Consider the following 18130-nt stretch of genomic DNA (forward strand, 5'->3'; position numbering starts at 1 on the left):
AGTTGACATTTATTTCTTTTTACGGACTGCCAGGAGGAAAAGGCGGATTTGGGAAATAGTAACGTTGCGGGGATTCACCCTGGGTGCCCACTGGCCTGGACAGGATCGTCTTCTTAAGATGCCAGGGTGAATTATGGGCTCTTCTGTTTCAGGTCCATTAAAGTAGCATTTCTCCAGCTCGGCAATTTTAAGGCGAATTCTGGGAGTTGGAAGTGGGCACATCTTAAAAGTTGCTGGCGTTGAGGAATATTGAGTTAGACACCAGGGAGAGATGGGGGTGAGAAGATTTGGTGCTCTTTTTATTCAGCTGAGATACAGCGATGGCGAACCTTTTTTGGCTCGCATGCCACAAGGGGGGGGGAGCGCAGGGGGGGGTCATGTGCGGGCGTGCCGCACCCATAATGCAACGCGCGACCCCCCCTGTGCGCATGCGTGCACAACGCGCGACAACACCCCCCCCCCCCATTTTTACATGCTTTTTTCGCCCTCCCCAGGCTCCAGAGGCTTTATAGGAGCCTGGGGAGGGCGAAAAGAGCCTCCCCCGCCCCCCCGGAGGCCCTCCGGAGGCTTCAGGGACCGTCCGGAGGCTTCCCCGAAGCCTTCGGAACGCTTAAAACAACCCTCCGAGCAACCCGGAAGTCACTTGCTCGGAGGGTGATTTTAAGTGCTTCGAAGGCGTCAGGGAAGCCTCCAGACGGTCCCTGAAGCCTCCGGGGGGCAGGGGAGGCTCTTTTTGCCCTCCTGGGGTTCCTATAAAGCCTCTGGAGCCTGGGCAAGGCGAAAAATAGCTTTTAAAAAGGTGAACTCAGTTGGCCAGCGCGCACATGCGCGCTGGCCAGCTGACAGGGCAGCGCCTCACGTGCCCTGAGAAATGGCTCGCGTGCCATAGGTTCGCCATCACTGAACTGAGAACATCAGATGGTTTGGTCCTGTCGTCCTTCAAGAGGTCATTAAGCCAGGGGTCCCGAACACCCCAAGATGCAGCCCACTACTGGGCCGTGGCCTTTCTGGAACTGGGCCATGGGAGTGGCAGGCTGGACGCGCAGGCATAATTTGCAGTTGAGCTGCATACGGATGTGTTTGGGCACAAACCCGCCACTCAAAGCGAGTCGAGCTGCCTGTGCGCGCATGCAAGCTGGCCCGCCACTCATCTGGCCCCGTTTCCCTCTGTCCACCCCAGCCGGGCCGCCAAAAAATACTTGAGAAAGGACACCATTCTCTCTCAACCAACTTCACCTTGGGGGGAAAAAACCCAAAATAATGTTCTTTCCTCTTCGTGCCTGGCGGGAAAAGTGATGGGTGGCGGTCTTATCCAGTAGGACATCCCAGATTTCAGCTGGTATTTCCACGGAATAAAAAAGTTTCTCTCCTCAGAGGTGGGGGGGATGGAGAAGGTCTTCTTGCAACCGTACAAGTCTTTTTGTTCATTCAATGATTCAATCGCTTTTACTGTCATCGCTGTCGGAGTACGCCCCCAGGAGGCCGAGGGAAAAGACCCCCGTGTTTGAGCTGCACGTGGTCGCTGTAGAAGCGCCAAGACTCTGCTGCTCTCCGCCTCCTAGACAAAGAAGTGACAATTCAACAGGAGCAGAAAGGCACAAAGGAATTTCACCAACCCTTCCCAACTCAGACTTCCCAAATCCTGGACTACCAAGCGCATGTGCCTCGACCCTTGGGAAAGACAGAAGCTCAGTCCCTTCCCACTTGGGCTGGGCGAAGGGTAGAGAGAGATGGTCATACCCCTTCACCGGAGTTTTTGGCATTACAATTCCAACCAAGCCCCTTTAAACACTAACCCAATACAAGTGGCGCTCGACTTATGACACTAAGTCTCGGTGATTGTAAAGTGAATCACGCAAGTAACTGACCTGATTTAGCTAAAAGTCGTCCTTGATTTAAAACCATTCGCTTAACGACGTTTCAAAGTTGATGACTTTTTCTGGCGGCAGTCATATAAATAAACCCACCGTTCTCCCTGAGGCGTTTTGCCACAAGACCCCACAAAATAAATGCCAGTTGTCGGTTGAAACATCGTAAAAATGCAGTCACGTGACTGTAGTGGTAGCGGGTCAGACATTGGAACTGGGTCGTAAGCACCCTTTCGGGGGCCCATCTTAACTTTGAAAGGTCATCAAGCGACCGGTTTTAAAACGAGGTTAGTTAAATTCTAATCAAGTTAGCCAGAGTCTTGGCAAGAAAACGTGAAGTTCAATTGCCATCTGAATCAGGGAGAAGATTAAGAAGATGGCTCCTGGATGCTTTTGATCTTCTAATTGTCTCTTTATTCGCGGGAAGTGGCCACATAAAGGGAATCTCTTTCTGTTTTTGCCTCTGCAGAGTTTCACAAGCATCCTTTCTGATCTGTCTGTCTGTCTATCTATCTCTATCTATCCATCCATCCATCTATCTATCTATCTAGCCATCTCTTTCTCTACTATCTGTCTACTGTCCATCCCTCCATCTCTCTCTAGCCATCTATCCTTCTTTTTCTCTACTGTCTGTCTGTCATGGTTTTTTTAAGGATGCTCGTAATATAAGCCCTGCCCGCCCACCCAAAATAAGCCCCAGTTAAGATTGTCAGCCAGATGGATGCATTTAGAACAGTATTTCCCTAAAAATAAGACCTAACCAGAAAATAAGGCCTAATGCATCTTTTGGAGCAAAAATTAATATAAGACCCAGTCTTATTTTCGGGAAAACACACTATCATTTATCTATTATTTACTATCTATCTAGGCACCTCTCCATCTCATTACTACTATCTACCCATCCATCTATCTATCCATCTCTTTATCTATTGTTTGTCTGTCTCTATCAACTATTTACCCACCCATCCATCTATCCATCTCTTTATCTATTGTTTGTCTGTCTCTATCAACTATTTACCCATCCATCTATCCATCTCTTTATCTATTGTTTGTCTGTCTCTATCATCTATTTACTCATCCATCTATCCATCTCTTTATCTATTGTTTGTCTTTCTCTATCATCTATTTACCCATCCATCCATCTATCCATCTCTTTATCTATTGTTTGTCTCTCTCTATCATCTATTTACCCATCCATCTATCCATCTCTTTATCTATTGTTTGTCTTTCTCTATCATCTATTTACCCATCCATCCATCTATCCATCTCTTTATCTATTGTTTGTCTCTCTCTATCATCTATTTACCCATCCATCTATCCATCTCTTTATCTATTGTTTGTCTCTCTCTATCATCTATCTACCCATGCATCCATCTCTTTATCTATTGTTTGTCTGTCTCTATCATCTATTTACCCATCCATCTATCCATCTCTTTATCTATTGTTTGTCTCTCTCTATCATGTATCTACCCATCCATCCATCTCTTTATCTATTGTTTGTCTCTATCATCTATCTACCCATCCATCCATCTATCCATCTCTTTATCTATTGTTTGTCTCTATCGTCTAGCCATCTATCTATCCATCTTTTATCTATCACCTGTCCATCTATTTAGCGAATCAATCTATCATCTATCTCTATGTCGATCTATTCATCTACCCATCTCTCTCTGTCATCTATACATCAATTTATCTCTTTATTGTGCCTGTATCTGTCAGTCAATCAATCAATCATGCTGGCTGGCTGGCTGGGGAATTCTGGGAGTTGAAGTCCCCCCAACTTAAAAGTTGCCAAGGGTAAGAAGCACTGATCTGCAACTGATCCTCGTCCTCCCTCTTTCATTTCAGAAATATTTCAAGGCTAAAAATTCAACAGAGGCAGAGATGGCCAAAAGGCCTTGATAACAGATCATCTGGAGCACAGAAAAAATGGGAAATGGACTCCAGACCGCAGCTGAATTCCTGTTGGATTACAAGGCACGTCCACACTGTCATATTGGCAATAATCAAGCTTACGAGTTCAGGAATATCCTGGTACTTTTTCCTGTAATCCCAATGAGCGTACAAATTTACACTAAACAGCTGCGTGCTGCCCTCTGTTGGCACTAGAGCAGTTCACACCATATACAGGAAGTCCTCGGCGCACAACTATTCACTTAGTGAAGTTACTTTAGTCCTGAAAAAAATGGCTTACAACCGGTCCTTATCCTTACGACCATTGCTGCAAGAAAGAGTTGATCGTGCAAACCGGTATATATAAACAAAGAGAAAACGCGACACTTCCTTCTAGCACTTGATGCTGTTACCTAGTTGGGTCGTGAAATGTCTGCCACAAAACCACAAGCACCACCAGAGAGCACTATCGTCTATCAGGTGTCTGTGTGTGTGTGTGTGTGTGTGTGTGTGTGTGTGTGTGTCTGCGTGGATATGAATGAATTGGGCAGCTATGCAGAGAGTCCTCGACTCACAGCCACAACTGAGCCCAAAATGTTTGTTGCTAAGCAAGATACTTGTTAACTGGGTTTTGCCCCATTTTAAGACCTTTCTTGTCATGGTTCTTGAGGGAATCCCTGCAGTTGCAGAGTTAGTAATGCAGTTGTTACATGAGTTTGGCTGCCCCTTTGCTTGTCAGAAGGTCGCAAAAGGGGATCCCGTGACCCCAGGACACTGCAACCGTCATAAATGCGAGTCAGTTACCAAGCGATTGAATTTTGATCACTTAACTGTGGGGATGCTGCAAATGTGAAAAATCACCTTTTTCAGTGCTGTCGTAACTTTGAATGGTCACTAAATGAATGTAAGTCGAGGACTACCTGCAGTCAATTTGAATAAATAAAATCCTGTAATAAAATCCAATAAATAAAGCTAGCATGACTTTCTGTTAAGGAACACGGAGAGCTTCTCTACCGCATATAAATTCTTTGGGTGTCTAATCACATTTGGCCAAATAAAATATAGGTATTTCTTGACTTACAATAGTTCATTTAGTGACTGTTCAAAGTTAGAATGGGGCTGGAAAAAGTGACTTATGACCTTTGTTCGCACTTATGACCGTTGCAGTATCCCAATGGTCACGTATGATCAAAATTCAGATGCTGGGCAACTGACTCAGTTATGATGGTTGCAGGATCATGGGAATCCCCTTCGGACGAGCATAGTCGATGGGGAAGCCAGATTCACTTAACAACCTTGTGACAACTGCCGTGCTTCGCTTATAACAACTGTGGCAAGGAAACTTGTAGAACGTGGTGAAACTCACTTAGCAAATGTTTCACTGAGCGGCAGACATTTTGGGTTCAGTTGTGATTGTAAGTCGAGGACTACATTTATTCAACTCAACTCAACCCAACCCAACTCACCCTACCCAACCCAACCCACCAAACTCAACCCAACTGACCCTACCCAACACAACCCATCAAACTCAACATAACCCAACTCAACACAACCCAACTGATCCTACCCAACCCACCAAACCCAACATAACCCAACTCAACACAACCCAACTCACCCTACCCAATGCAACCCACCAAACTCAACCTAACCCAACTCAACCCAACCCAAGCCAACTGACCCTACCTAAGCCAACTCACCCTACCCAGCCCAACCCATCAAACTCAACCTAACCTAACCCAACCCAACCCAACCCAACTGACCCTACCCAACCCAACTCACCCTACCCAGCCCAACCCATCAAACTCAACCTAACCTAACCTAACCCAACTCAACCCAACCCAATCCAACTGACCCTACCCAACCCAACCCAACCCAACCCAATATAACATAACCACTTTTTAAAAAAGTGTTCGTCTCCATCCTTTCTCCCGCAGGTCCCTTGTCTCTCTTTCTCCCCTGGAGCTGCCTAGTTCTCCTCACCTGGTTTTGATGCTGCCTCTTGACTTCCCGATCCATTGGCCAGCCTGGAAAGGGGCTTCTTCTTGGCGGTCACCAATCCCGACAGTTGTGTCTTCACTGAGAGTTTTCCCACACTCCGTTCCCAGCTTTCCAGCTTTGGCTTTTTAGCTTGTGGCTCTGAATCCTGCAAAGGAAGGAAGCGACACACTGAAGGTTACACTAAAGGCAGCTGTGCTCAAAGTGGACACCATCCCAGCTGCATACAGCGGCCGCGACACCAAACAATGTAGGATTGTAATTCCTGGTTTGTGTGTAGAAGGTCTCAATGTCCACTGAAAGCACATGATTTTTTTCAATTCAATCAATCAGAATAGAGCTGGAAAGGAACCTCGGAGGTCCTCTAGTCCAGCCCCCTGCTCAAGCAGAAGGACCTATACCAGTGCTGGCGAACCTTTTCAGCCCCGAATGTCGAAACAGGAGCCCGCGTTGAGTGCCAGAAACCGGAAGATTCAAGATGATCTTCTGGTTTCTGACACGTTCATGCACAATGGCCACTGGATCTTCTGATTTATGGCATGCATGCACATGCGAAGAACAGCTGGCTAGTGTGCATGAAAACGCCAGTAACCATAAGATCACCTTCTTGGCATGCACATGCGTGTGCCGGGAGGCTGCTCTTCCAGTTTCCAGCACTCCCATGTGTGTGAAGACCAGCTGTCCAGCGCGCCAGAACACGGAAGAGCAATGAGCAACGGCTCGCCTGGCCAGAGAGATGGCTCTGCATGCCACTTCTGGCATGTGTGACATAGGTTTGCCATCATGGATGTATACCATTTCAGATAAGTGCTATCTAGACGCTCCTTAAAAAAACCTCCAGCAATGGGAATCATAGTTAGGATAGATGAGCGAAGGTAAGGAAATAAGAAATGATATCAGATTATATTTGGGTTTGCGGAAATACCATCCCAAGGAAACATAAGCTGAGATCTGAAAGAGACACCTACAGCAATAGAAAAAGAAAAAGAGAGAGGAGGAGAGAAGGAAAGGAAGATGGGGGAAAGAAGAAAGAAGAGGAGGATGGAAGGGAGAGGAAGAGAAGGAGAGAGGGTAGGAAGGGGAAGAGGAAGAGGAGAAAGGTAAGGGAGGAAGGAAGGGAAAAAGAGAGGAGAGGAGAGGAGGAAGGAAGGAAGTATAAAGTGTGCATCAACAGAGGGATAAAATCAAGATCACGTGAAGGGTTAATACCACTTTATAATGCCTTGGTAAGGCCACACTTGGAATACGGCATCCAGTTTTGGTCGCCACGATGTAGAAAAGATGTGGAGACTCTAGAAAGAGTGCAGAGAAGAGCAAAAAAGATGATTAGGGGACTGGAGACTAAAACATATGAAGAACGGTTGCAGGAACTGGGTATGTCTAGTTTAATGAAAAGAAGGACTAGGGGAGACATGATAGCAGTCTTCCAATATCTCAGGGGTTGCCACAAAGAAGAGGGAGTCAAACTATTCTCCAAGGCACCCGAGGGCAGAACAAGAAGCAATGGGTGGAAACTAATCAAGGAGAGAAGCAACTTAGAACTGAGGAGAAACTTCCTGACAGTGGGAACAATTAATCAGTGGAACAAAGTTGTAAATGCCCCAACACTGGAAGTCTTTAAGAAGATGTTGGATAGCTATTTGTCTGAAATGGTATAGGTTCTCCTGCTTCAGCAGGGGGTTGGACTAGAAGACCTTCAAGGTCCCTTCCAAGTCTGCTATTGTATTGTATTGTATTGTATTGTATTGTATTGTATTGTATTGTATTGTATTGTATTGTATTGTATTGTATTGTATTGTAAGTAGAGAAGGGAGGGAGGGGGAAAAGAAAGGGAAAATAAGGTGTTGTTACAACAGGCGGAAGGGATGGTAAATAAAGCAACCCAAACTATATACTACAACCTTTTAAAGGAAATAATAAATATGTAAGAATGATAAATGTAAAGAAGAATAACAATGATGTGAATGTATACTTAAAATGGTATGTAAGAGAATAGAAAAATAAAAACAATTCTTCAAAAAAAAAACCAACCCTCCAGCAATGGAACAGCTACAACAGGGGTGTCCAAACTTGGGAACTTTAAGACTTGTGGACTTCAACTCCCAGAATTCCCCAGCCAGCATGGCTGGCTGGGGAATTCTGGGAGTTGAAGTCCACAAGTCTTAAAGTTCCCAAGTTTGGACACCCCTGACCTACAACGCCTGAAGGCAAAGCTGTTCCATTGGTTAATTATTCTCACACTTAGGAAATTTCTCGATTCCAGGTTGCTTCTCTCCTTGAGGAGTTTCCATCCGTTATTTCTTGCCCTGCCTTCTGGTGCTTTGAAGAACAATTAGACCCCCCCCCCCTTCCTCTTTTGGGCGTCCCTGCAAATATTGGACTATTGCTATCATGTCACCCCCCCTGGTCCTTCTTTTCTCTAGTCTGGCCATGCCCAATTCCTGCAACCGTTCTTGAAATGTGTTTTAACAAACTGCCTCCTTGTTTAGTTTCGCGGTAGCCTCAGATAGAAAGTCCAGACTTTCTAAGGGCAGCCGAGATGATAGGAAGCTCGCTTCCCGTTATTCAGGATGCCTCTTATAAGCGCTATGTGCTTATGAGCTCAAAGCCTTGTTGGAGACCCCACACACGGGCACTTCGCGGTCTGTTGTTAAATTACTGACATGGCGGTTAAGTGAATCTGGCTTTCCTCCATTATCTTTGCTTGTCAGGAGGTCGCAAAAGGGGATCACGTGAGCTGCAACTGTCGTAAACACACGCAAGTTGCCAAGCATCTTGATTTTGATCATGGGACCCTGGGGTTGCTGCAATGGTTGTGTGAAAACCAGAAGAGAACAGAATAGAATAATGGAGTTGGAAGGGACCTTGGAGGTCTTCTAGTCCAACCTCCTGCGTAGGCAGGAAACCCTACACCACTTCAGACAAATGGCTATCCAACATCTTTTTAAAAACTTCCAGTGTTGGAGCATTTCCAACTTCTGGTGGCAAGTTGTTCCACTGATTAATTGTTCTAACTGTCAGGAAATTTCTCCTCAGTTCTAAGTTGCTTTTCTCCTTAACTAGTTTCTTTTTTAAAAAAAAATAATTTTATTTTTATTTCTCATACATACATTCACAAATATACAATCTCATAACTCTCATTAATAATATGTTTTATCTTTTAACATTTATAACAGCTTTTCCTCCTCCTAAGGTTAAAAATATAACCGAGGTTGCTTTTCTTCCATCCCTTCCATTCATCTTATTTTATAACAACCCTCCTCCTCCTTTTCTCCTTCCCTCCCTTCTTCTCTCCTTCTCTCCTTTCTTCTTTCCTCTTCTCCTTTCCATTCTCTACTTCCCCTTCCTCTTCCCCACTCCTTCCCTATCCTCTCTTCTACTCTTACTTCCCGTCCATTTCTTCCTCTCCTTTTCCCTTTCTTCTTTCCCTCTCCTTCCTTGATTAGTTTCCACCCATTGCTTCTTGTTCTACCCTCAGGTGCCTTGGAGAATAGTTTAACTCCCTCTTCTTTGTGGCAACCCCTGAGATATTGGAAGACTGCTATCCTGTCTCCCCTAGTCCTTCTTCCTATTAAACTAGACATTCCCAGTTCCTGCAACCGTTCTTCATATGTTTTACTCTCCAGTCCCCTAATCCTCTTTGTTGCTCTTCTCTGCACTCTTTCTAGAGTCTCCACATCTTTTCTACATCATGGCGACCAAGACTGAATGCCGTATTCCAAGTGTGGCCTTACCAAGGCATTATAAAGTGGTATTAACACTTCACGTCATCTTGATTCTTTCCCTCTGTTAAATGGTCATAAACCACCTTTTTCAGAGCTATTGTAACTTCGGTCACTAAACAAAGGGTTTTTAAGTCAAGGACAACTTACAGAAGGTACTTCGGGGAGCGCCCAGTCCTGCCTCCCTGCTCAAGGCAGGAAGGGACAATCCTTCTCCATGACGTCAGCCAATCTCTTGGGGGAAATCCTCAAAGGACTCTTTGCATACCTGTTGCAGGATGTCAGTGGGTTTCCCTTTTGCACGTGGTTTTGGCTGAGCTGGAGGGAGGTCTTCTCCTGAATCGGAGTCTTCCAGCAGTTTCCGGCTTTGGGCTTGCTCCAGCATGGATCTGGGTAAGAAAGAAGCAGGGGGAAGAGATACGGGGGTCGGCAACCGACGGGGAAGAAAGCGTGGGGTGGGGGGTCAAAGACAGAGGTACAGTCATCACATGCTAGGTAACAAAATCCCAATTAAGGAAGTCCCAAAGTTGCTTTTTTTTTTTCAAGAGGCCACTGGACTTTCTGGTTTTTCTTCGAAGATGCTTCACTTCTCATCCAAGAAGCTTCTTCAACTCTGACTGAAGGGTGGGGGAAATGGACAGATTTATATTCCTTGCAGACAAATGGTCATTTGCATCCATTTAGAGGGTCGTTGAGGCCCCTTGGAAGTTTCTCTGTGTCCTCAGGGTCACCTGAGTGGTGCAAATGGGTGTGGAGCCTTCGTGGAACTGCTGAAAGGACAGACCTGTATGTTGGGGAAACAAAACAGCCACTTCGCAAACCCATGGCACAACATAGGAGAACAAACCCATCAGGAGAAGATTCAGAGGTCCATCTGCATTTCAAAGACAAAGGCCATTCTTTGGAAGGCAGCAGAGTCCACATTTTGGACAGAGAGGAAAGCTGATTTGAAAGGGAGGTCAAAGAGGACATCTTTGTCAAAACTGAACAGCCCACTCTCAACAGAGGGGGAGGGATACAACATCATCTACCTCCAGTCTACAACACAGTCCTTTCAGCAGTTCCAAGAAGGCTCCACACCCATTTGAACCACTCAGGTGACCCCGAGGACACAGACAAACCTCCAAGTGGCCTCAAGGACTCTCTCAAAGGATGCAAATGACCAGCTGTCTGCAAGGAGAATAAATCCTTCCATTTCCCCACCATCCAGTCAGAGCCTAAGAAGCTTCTTAAATGAGAAGTGAAACATCTTCAAGAGAAAAAAACAAGGAAGTCCAGCTGCCTCTTGAAAAAACTCTTGATGGCGAACCTTTTTTGCCTTGGGCGCCAAAAACAAACGCATGCGCTCGCGTGTCCACCCCCATAGTTTAACGCCCCCCCCCCAGCAGCATGCCCACTGCGCATACGCGCATCACACACACACTGCCCTGTGCATGCGTGCACAGCTTTCTTGGAGCCTGGGGAGGACGAAAACAGCCTCCCCTGTCCCCCCCCCCCCCCCCCGTCCAGAAACGGCCCATTTTCCGACTTCCAGTTTGCGTGTTGGGCCATTTTTCAGCCTCCCCAGGTTTCAGAGGCTTTCTAGGAGCCTGGGGTGGCCGAAAAACGGCCCAATGTGCAAACTGGAAGTTTGGGAACGGACTTCCAGGTTGCCCGTTGGGAGGTTTTTCTCCCTCCGGAGGCCTCAGTCCGTTCCTGAACTTCCGGTTTGCGCATTGGGTGGTTTTTTGCCCTCTGGAGGCTTCAGGGAAGCCTCCGGAGGGTGAAAAAAGGCCAAAAATTAGCTGGCCAGTGCACGCATACGCACTGGAGCTGACAGGGCAACACCTTGCGTGTCTTCAGAAATGGCTCCGCCCACTAACACCGACAGGGCAAGCCATTAGAATATAAATATAAATTGAGACCAAATCCCAATCTCTACTAGCATTGATGATGTTATCTAGTTGGGTCATGAATTAGCAAGCAAGCTAGTCTGCAAGCAAGCAACCAAAAAGCACAAGGACTTCCCAAAAAAAATTTTTTCTGTAAAAGACTTCTTCACACGTCATTATGGACCTGAAGAATCCATGGCCACAAAACATGGTGATGACCCACAACCTCAGGGGCTTCCAGGCGCACCGGAGAAACTCATGGAGAACGTATCTATCAAGGGTCATCAACTGTGAAGCCTCTGTATTCCCTCTAGATTGGGGACAGCAGAAGTCCAACTAGCACTAGTTGCTGGGGGATATTAGCGGGAGATACTCCCAGAGGACATATCAAGGGATCCCAACAAAAAAAAACAAATGGCAAGAGCAGATCCCAGGACAAGATTCCTGAGGCTCACTTCATTTCCTGTTCGTCTTCCTCCAGTTCCCGCTGTTTTTGCTGTTCCTCAAACTCTTTGTACTGATGCAACATGGATTCAAAGTCCACGTTGGCCTGGCGTTGGTTGAGATCTTTCAGCTCCTGCAGGTTTTCCAAAACTTCCATCTCTAGTTTGGAATCCTTGGTTCTGTTCTCCAAAACCTGGGAAAAATTAAAGAAAAAAAAACAGAAATGTTTTAGGATTCGGAGGATAGTTAATTAGAACTGATAGTTAGAACTGAGGAAGGTTCTTGGATGAGAAATAAATGTTTTCAAAGGAAAAAAAAACCCGCAAGAAGATCTAGATGCCTTTTGGAAAAGCTGCTTTGGGATGAGAACAAGAGACGAAAAAGCAAAGTGGGACATTTCAATGTTTATTTTCCTCTTTTCTTCTGGTCTGGCTCTTACAGGAGGGAAAATGAGGCTCAGTAGTGGCCAATCACCAGGAGACAGGGAATTCTAGTTCCACCTTAGCCATGAAAGATGGCTGGGAGACTGCAACAATCACCAGGAGACGGTTAGTTCTGGCCCTGCCTTACACATGAAAACCAGCTGGGTAACTTTGGGCCAATCACTAGGAGATGGTGAATTCTAGTCTTCACTTAGACAGTAAAGCTGGCTGGGCTGACTGGGCCAATCACCAGGAGACGGGGAGTTCTAGTCCTGCCTTAGGCATCAAAGCCAACTGGATGATTCTGAGCCAATCACCAGGAGATGATGAGTTCTAGACGCAACTTAGGCATGAAAAGCAGCTGGGTGATTTTGGGCCAAACACCGGGCCCAAACAGGCAGGGAATTGCCCACCAGACAGGGAATTCTAGTTCCACCTTAGCCATGAAAGATGGCTGGGAGACTGCACCAATCACCAGGAGACGGTTAGTTCTGGTCCTGCCTTACAAATGAAAACCAGCTGGGTAACTCTGGGCCAATCACTAGGAGATGGTGAATTCTAGTCTTCTCTTAAGACAGTAAAGCTGGCTGGGCTGATTGGGCCAATCACCAGGAGATGGGGAGTTCTAGTCCTGCCTTAGGCATCAAAGCAATCCGGGTGATTCTGAGCCAATCACCAGAAGATTGTGAGTTCTAGTCTTACTTTAGGCAGGAAAGCTATCTGGGTGACTTTAGGTCAATCACCAGGAGACGGGGAGTTCTAGTCCTGCCTCAGGCATAAAAGCTGGCGGGGTGACTTTGGGCTACTCTTTCAGTTCAACCCACCTCACGCAGTTGGTGTCATGGGGAAAATAGGAGGAGGGAGGTGTACTGGCTATGTCCACTGTCTCGAGTTATTTATAAAAATCTATAAAGGCAGGAAATAAACAAAGAGTCGCCGAGTACCCAAAATTTGGCCATATGACTGCAGAAAGTTTGTGAGTCCCTCTGACTGCCTTAACTTCGAATGATCACTAAGCAACCGGTCATAAGTCGAGGAATATATCACAGAAGTGAGTACACCCCCTCACTTTTTGCAAATATTTAAGTATATCTTGCCAGCAGTTTAGACATTGATGGCTGTGTGTTGTGTTATTTTGAGGGGACAGCACATTTACACTGTTATACAAGCTGTATCCTCACTACTTTACATTGTAGCCAAGTGTCATTTCTTCAGTGTTGTCACATGAAAAGATATACTATTTAGAAAACGTGAAGGGGTGTACCCACTTCTGTAATATATTGCATATACAGGAATATATGAACACAACCAAGCAAAGAAATTCAGTTCTCCCAAGTGTTGAGTTCCTGCTCTCCCACAGTCTATTTAGAAAAAGGAAGAATAATTTCTCCTTTCCCGGCAACGGATTGATTAAACCACCTTCATGGGATTATTCAGCTCCTCGTCTTCTCTTTCCTTCTGCAAGCGTTTTTCTTCTTCCTCCAGCAGTTTCTCGGCCTGGAAGTTTCGGGTGGCTCCGTGCTCCATGGCATAATCCGTGTTTTCGGGATCTGTCTGGAGAGAGAAGACGACAAAAGAGAGAAGGGGTTTCGTTCTCTGACCTGCAACTGGAAGGGCTGAGCCAAGGACGATCTGCTGCTCTAAGGAACTGGTCGAGTTCGGTTAGAGTTTACACCTTGATAGCAACAAACAATCCTGCAAAAATATATTCCTAGGTGCTGTGCACAGAAAGGCAGGCAGCTGCCCTGATTTTGGAGACAACAGAAGGTTACAGGGGATAGGACACAACTAGGCTGCATTAATAAAGGGATGGAATTAAGAGCACGTCAGGTTCTACAGCAGGGATAGCTAATCTTTATAGCGTTGCATACTGAAAATGCTCACACATGTGCGCGATCCCCGGCGTGAGCCATTTTACAATACAATACAATAGCAGAGTTGGAAGGGACCTTGGAGGTCTTCTAGTCCAACCCCCTGCCTAGGCAGGAAACCCTATATCTTCAGACAAATGGCTCTCTAACATCTTCTTAAAGACTTCCAGTGTTGGGGCATTCACAACTTCTGGAGGCAACTTCTGTTCCACTGATTAATTGTTCTCACTGTCTGGAAATTCCTCCTCAGTTCTAAGTTGCTTCTCTCCTTGATTAGTTTCCATCCATTGCTTCTTGTTCTACCCTCAGGTGCCTTGGAGAATAGCTTGACTCCCTCTTCTTTGGGGCAGCCCCTGAGATATTGGAACACTGCTATCATGTTTCCCCCAGTCCTTCTTTCTATTAAACTAGACATACCCAGTTCCTGCAACCGTTCTTCATATGTTTTAGCCTCCAGTCCCCTAATCATCTTTGTTGCTCTTCTCTGCACTCTTTCTAGAGTCTCCATGCCTTTTCTACATCGTGGTGACCAAAACTGAATGCAAATATTCCAAGTGTGGCCTTACCAAGGCCTTATAAAGTGGTATTAACCCTTCTCGTGATCTTGATTCTATCCCTCTGTTGATGCAGCCTAGAACTGTGTTGGCTTTTTGAGCAGCTGCTGCACACGGCTGGCTCCTATTTAAATGGTTGCCCACTAGGACTCCAAGATCCCTTTCACAGTTACTACTATTGAGCAAGGCACCACCTATACCCGTACCTGGCCCTAGCAGGCCTCCCTGCAGCCTCCTGGGACCAAAAACATACCGCAGAGGGGCGCCGCACCCTCCACGCTTCCCTTGCACATGTGTGTGACCCTATCCCCCCGCCCCCATGCATGTGCACACATCTCCCACATGTGTCCCACATCCCATACACGCACGGCATGAAACCCGAAAATCAGCTGGCCAGTGGGAGGCATACATGCATGCGGGTGGAGCTGAGCTGGGCCAATGGCTCACGTGCCCAGAAAGGGCTCTGCACAGGGCTAGAAGACCTCCAAGGTCCCTTTCGACTCTATTATTCTGTGTTCTAGATTGGAAGAGAAAAAGAAGTGTTACCTTGAAGGTGATTTCCGCCAGGCAGCGTGTGCATTTGATGTAAAACCGAAAGATGGGAAGCCCCAAATAAGATTCATTCTGGACCGTCTCTTTCCGGGCGTTAAATTTTTTGCCCTTGTAAATGTACTCGCCGCACGTCTTGCACCTACGAGATTGAAAACACCTTCGAGAAATGTAACTTCTCATCTTTCGTCTGCTTACAGACTTCTTTCACCCTTCCCCAGGGAGGTTTAGGCTACAACTCGGCTTGCGGGCTCAGTTGATTTACTATGGCTGGTAGGTAAGTCCTTGACTTATGACTCACGACTGAGCCCAAACTGCATGTTGCTAAATAAAGACAGCTGTGAAGTGAGTTTTGCCCCATTTTACTTCCTTCCCACACAGTTGCTAAGTGAATCGCCACGTTCATTAAGCTAGTCATATGGTTGTTAAGGGGATCTGGCTTCCCCATTGACTTTGCCCGTCAGAAAATCCCAAAAGGGAACAGGACACCCACACACACCTCCGTTTCCGGTCCAACTGACTGACCAGAACTAACTACAGAGGCCCCTAGGCGCAGAGCGCACCTAACGGGTGGGAAGTGACTCCTCCCACGCTACCTTCGAGACATGTAGTTCAGGTAAGACCAACTGACAGTCTCCGAAGTGGGGTGTGGGAGGAGTCACAGCTGGGACATACCAAAGCTAGATGTCCATGGGAGGAATCATTGGGCCTGAGTCCTGACTGAATGGTCATTTGCATTCTTTTTAGAGAGTCGTTGAGGCCACCTGGAGGTTTATCTCCGTCCTCAGGATCACCTGAGTGATGCAAATGGGTGTGGAGCCTTCTTGGAACTGTTGAAAGGACTGGAGGTTGGAGATAGATGAAAAAGCACCTTTGGGAGAACCATGACCTGGATGACTGAGAAACTCCATAGACATGTAGACAGAATGCTAAAAGAAAAGCTGAACCAGCCACATGTGTCTGCATGCCATGCCCCCATGGATAAGTCAATCATGATTTACACATTGATTCAAAAATATGAAGTAACACCAATGGCTGATTTTGCACAGAAGCCAGATAGTCAATGTATTATGTACATCTACTCAGAGCTTTGAGAATCAGATTCAAGAATAGTTGGGCTCAAGTATCATGACTTAGGAAACCATGTGCAAACCGTGCCAATATGTTTACTTCCTATCAGGCAGCAGCTTTAACCCTGGGACCCAGATATCTGCAATATTCTCTTATTGCAGCATTTGCAACCTTGGTAGCTTTAAGATGGGTGGACTTCAACTCCCAGAATTCCCCAGCCAGCTTGGAATATGTATATAATTTCCTTGCTTTTGCTCTTGAATGTTCCTTTGTAAAGCAAAGTTATAAACATAAACAATTAACATGTTTTCATACTTATGGCCTTTTTCCAGTATTGGCAGATTTTCCAAGTCTGTCCTTTATTATTTCCAAGAAAATAGGATCGCCGCATATTGAACTCATTTCAGAAATTGAATATTCCCAAGAGAAAAAGAATTTAAGCATCTCTTACCGCATGTTAAAGGGAGCCATAAGCCGGACCACATATTGTCTGTCCTTTGGAAGTTTAAGCTTAGGGATCTTAGATGGATCGAAATCTGGAGGATAGTATTTCTAGAACGCCCAAAAATTAAAAAAATATAATTGAAATAACTTTTTTTTGGTCTTTTTTTTTCTTTTAACTTTATTTTATTCAAAAGATGAAAATACAAACTCCAAAGGAAAAAAAATCAAAGTGTCAAAACTAGACAAAAACATTAAAAAGGAGAATTAAAAAACAAAAGACATATTAGCCTCCCAATTTTCAATTAAAGAAAATTGAAAGGAGACGGAAGACAAAGAAATAACTAAGCCTTTATTAATATCAATAGCCTTAACATCAATCTTAGATGGATTAAAATCTAGAAGGTAGAGTTTCTAGAACGCCCCAAAATAAAAAATATAATTGAAATTACTTTTTGTCATTTTTACTTGCCATTTTATTTTATTCAAAAGATTAAAACACAAACCCCAAAAGGAAAAAAAATCAAAACAAAACTAGACAAAAACATTAAAATAGTGAAATTAAAAAAACAAAAGACACATATTAACTCCCAATTTTCAATTTTAATTTACATGAGCGAGATTCGAACAGCTTGACACAATGGCCAGATATGGGAGATTCCATTCTATACCCCACAATGAGCGTCTCTGCATTTGCGGAACGGCAGAGGTAGACCTGGCTCACATCCTATTTGACTGTTGCTTGTATGAGGGGGTGAGAGAGGTGCCTTGGTCTATATACCAAAAGAATGACTCATTGGGATCCCCATATCAAAACAACTTACCTTATGTGCAGCCAGAACCGGAAAATAACATTTAACATAGCACAGTACTGAAACAAAATGGTTCGGTTGGTTCCCATCTTCTGAAGTGAACTAGTTCATTTCCACTCTATTCTTTAGATATTTAAAGGCTGTGATGATATTTTCATTCAGCCTCTTTAACTGTTCCTCATAGGATTCAGTTTTCAGTCCCCTCAATATCTTGTGGGCATATGTGGGACTGATTGGAGTAAATTACAGGGGTGACGTCGAAATAAAATAATTTTATTTTATCTATATTTTAAATTACTGTATTCTATTCCAACTTCATTTTAGACTGTATTTTATTCCAATTCCACTTTCAATTGTATTTTATCAAATTTCATTTTAAATGGCTTTTATCAATTTCTAGTAATAATTTGCTTCTGTAATTTTGCACTTTGATGTGGCCGAGAGGCTAAATCAATAAAGATTCAATGTAATTTTTTAAAAATGCAAAAGAGAGACCAAAAAAGAAATAACTGATCATTTATTAATATCAACAGCCTAGGCAGCCCCAAGACCCCAGTGGATCCCAGCTGATCCTTAATTAAATAAGCTGATGAATCCACTCTGTTCTCCCTTGCAGA

The 18130-nt window shown here is 45.0% G+C and overlaps 1 protein-coding gene across 1 annotated transcript in view; it reads right to left on the minus strand.

The window, feature by feature from the left end:
- Positions 1-783: 783 nt before the first annotated feature.
- The window catches only part of YJU2 (YJU2 splicing factor homolog), a 17586-nt gene continuing 239 nt past the window's right edge, over positions 784-18130 (minus strand). The window contains exons 2-8 of the mRNA XM_081941615.1: positions 16712-16812; positions 15187-15331; positions 13635-13769; positions 11805-11986; positions 9747-9867; positions 5742-5904; positions 784-1558 (exon numbers count right to left, since the gene is read on the minus strand). Of these exons, the coding sequence (XP_081797741.1) occupies positions 1437-1558; positions 5742-5904; positions 9747-9867; positions 11805-11986; positions 13635-13769; positions 15187-15331; positions 16712-16812 (969 nt within the window). The 3' untranslated portion in view covers positions 784-1436. The remainder of the gene's footprint in view (positions 1559-5741; positions 5905-9746; positions 9868-11804; positions 11987-13634; positions 13770-15186; positions 15332-16711; positions 16813-18130) is intronic.

The sequence above is a fragment of the Natrix helvetica genome (genome assembly GCF_964273705.1).
Source record: "Natrix helvetica genome assembly, chromosome: 1".
Lineage (NCBI taxonomy): Eukaryota > Metazoa > Chordata > Lepidosauria > Squamata > Natricidae > Natrix > Natrix helvetica.